Source organism: Triticum aestivum, chromosome 7B (assembly GCF_018294505.1).
Source record: "Triticum aestivum cultivar Chinese Spring chromosome 7B, IWGSC CS RefSeq v2.1, whole genome shotgun sequence".
NCBI lineage: Eukaryota > Viridiplantae > Streptophyta > Magnoliopsida > Poales > Poaceae > Triticum > Triticum aestivum.
This window is the reverse complement of record NC_057813.1, coordinates 554,602,364-554,604,339: the sequence shown is the minus strand read 5'-3', so window position 1 is coordinate 554,604,339 and position 1,976 is coordinate 554,602,364. Positions and strand designations below refer to the sequence as shown.

General features: G+C 53.5%; 1 protein-coding gene across 1 annotated transcript; it reads right to left on the bottom strand.

Annotated features, from left to right (window-relative positions):
- Positions 1-371: 371 nt before the first annotated feature.
- On the bottom strand, positions 372-1,454 carry LOC123157183 (21 kDa protein). The gene has a single exon (XM_044575437.1). It carries the CDS (start codon positions 1,358-1,360, stop codon positions 746-748), a length of 615 nt encoding a protein of 204 aa, XP_044431372.1. The 5' UTR covers positions 1,361-1,454; the 3' UTR covers positions 372-745.
- Positions 1,455-1,976: the final 522 nt, after the last annotated feature.

Here is a 1,976-nt window from a genome sequence, read left to right as displayed (position 1 = left end):
GCTGTGCCCAAACACTCCGTGGCGTGGGAACACGAGGTCAGGAGCACGTACGTATGTTAATCAATCTTATTATAAACACCCTCATAGGACGACGACACAGGTGTACGTTGAAGAGTGTACAAGACTATTAAGATTCAAACTCGATGTACCTTATCATATCACAGGGCAATTATGATGATACGAGATCGACCGATGGGCGCTGCACGTTCACGTAGGGCCAGCGCAGCGCCTCTGTAGGGGCAGCGCACATCGATATCCCATTCACTCAGCAAGGCACAGGCAGGCAGTGCGTGGGTGTCTAGCTGTCTACCCAATCCTGGCAAGATATTGATTCATGCAACCGCAACCAAGACTCTGAATCCAGCGTCAGCGAGATGCAAATGCGTCGTTATCCGAAGAAACAAGTGCTATAGTACAAAATTTTATTTACTAGCATTTCTATCAAACGTAGCGCACGCAGTTAATCAAAAGCTATAGCTAGCAAGAGAACACACACTTTGGCTTAATTTCGCCACCTTATCATTAATTACACTCTTAATTGATTGTCTTAGCTACATTTTACAGGCACAGCAAGAACACATTGAAACTGGAATACAGCAGTAAGTAACAACCAGATTACCAGAACACGAGTACATGACCCAAGATTATAGTCTTATGGAGCACCAGGATTCGAGCTGTTATGCGTACGCGCGCACTAGTACGCAGCAAGGCGAACCGAGTGAGGATGGGCCTGGGACGGGCCAGGCTAGTGCCCGGACCCGACCTTGTTGACGAGCGCCAGGGCGTTGCTGGTGACCTGGGCGACCTCCACGACCTTGCTCCGGATGGCGGCGCGCGTGCCGGCGTCCACGCCGCGGGAGAGCCCGTCGAGGCAGGTGTTCTCGTCGGTGAGCGCCGCGCTGCACCAGGTCTGCACGTTGCTCAGGTGCCACCTGAACGCCGGCGACCCGGCCCGGCCCAGGCTCCCGTCCAGCTCCTTGGCCGCGTCGCGCAGGTGGCCCACGCTGTCCGCCATGTTCTCCAGGCAGTCGCGCGCGGGGCTGCTCTTTGCCTTCGCGCCGCTGCCGCTGCGGAGGCCCGGCCCGCAGATCCGCCCGACGTACGCCGACGCCGACCGCGCGCGGTCCGCGCTCACGGACAGCGCCGCGCGCGCCAGCTCCTGCGGGCTGCGCGGCGGCGGCTTGCCGTACGACGACAGGCTCTGCATGCACACCGACGGGTACTGCGTCTCGCGGCACGACTTGCGGATGAAGTCGGTGGCGGCCGGAGCGGCCTTGGCGTTCGAGGCCGACGCCGCCGCCGCGGCCGCCAAGGCGAGGACCAGCGCGGCGAGGAGGGGGAGAGCGCCGGAGCGAGGCATGGGCCCGTGAGCTCGCGCTGAGTACAGACAGAGAGTGGTGTGGGTTGGCTCTTGGCTCGTGGTAGTTGGTCAGTTGATTGGTTGTTTTGCAGTGACCAACATGTGTGTCTTTATATAAGGAAAATTAAACTGCTAGTGGAGATATTATTATTTTCAGTTTGGCCCTTGCATGGACAAAGACATTTGCATGGCAAGGAAGAAGAAAGTTCTACAAAGGTCCTGAAGTTTGGCAGTGTGAATTCAATGTGCAAAACCACTTTGGTGTGGACGTGTGGTTACTCATTGCAGTGTTCACTAATAGAAGTGTTGTTTCTAAATAGGCTAAGAAAGTGATGTTCTTAGATAGTGTACTATTATGAAAATCTAATATTACCTCGCAAAAAAAATCTAATATTGCAATATCATTTAGAGTGGAGTACCATGGAGATGTTCTCTTTTTTCATTTGGACACTGGGTGGGTGAAGACACTACACATCAAGAAAAGAAACTTCTAGAGCGGTCTTGGTGTTTGGCACTCATTCAATGCATAAACATATTTCTAATATCTCTACTCCTATAAAAAAGCGAGTTGGTGGTGATGGTGTGCCTGCCTTCACATCATCTGCACCGTTCGATA

Excerpts from the sequence above, each read along its gene's own strand:
- LOC123157183 (XM_044575437.1), bottom strand. The coding sequence starts at position 1,360 with ATGCCTCGCTCCGGCGCTCTCCCCCTCCTCGCCGCGCTGGTCCTCGCC.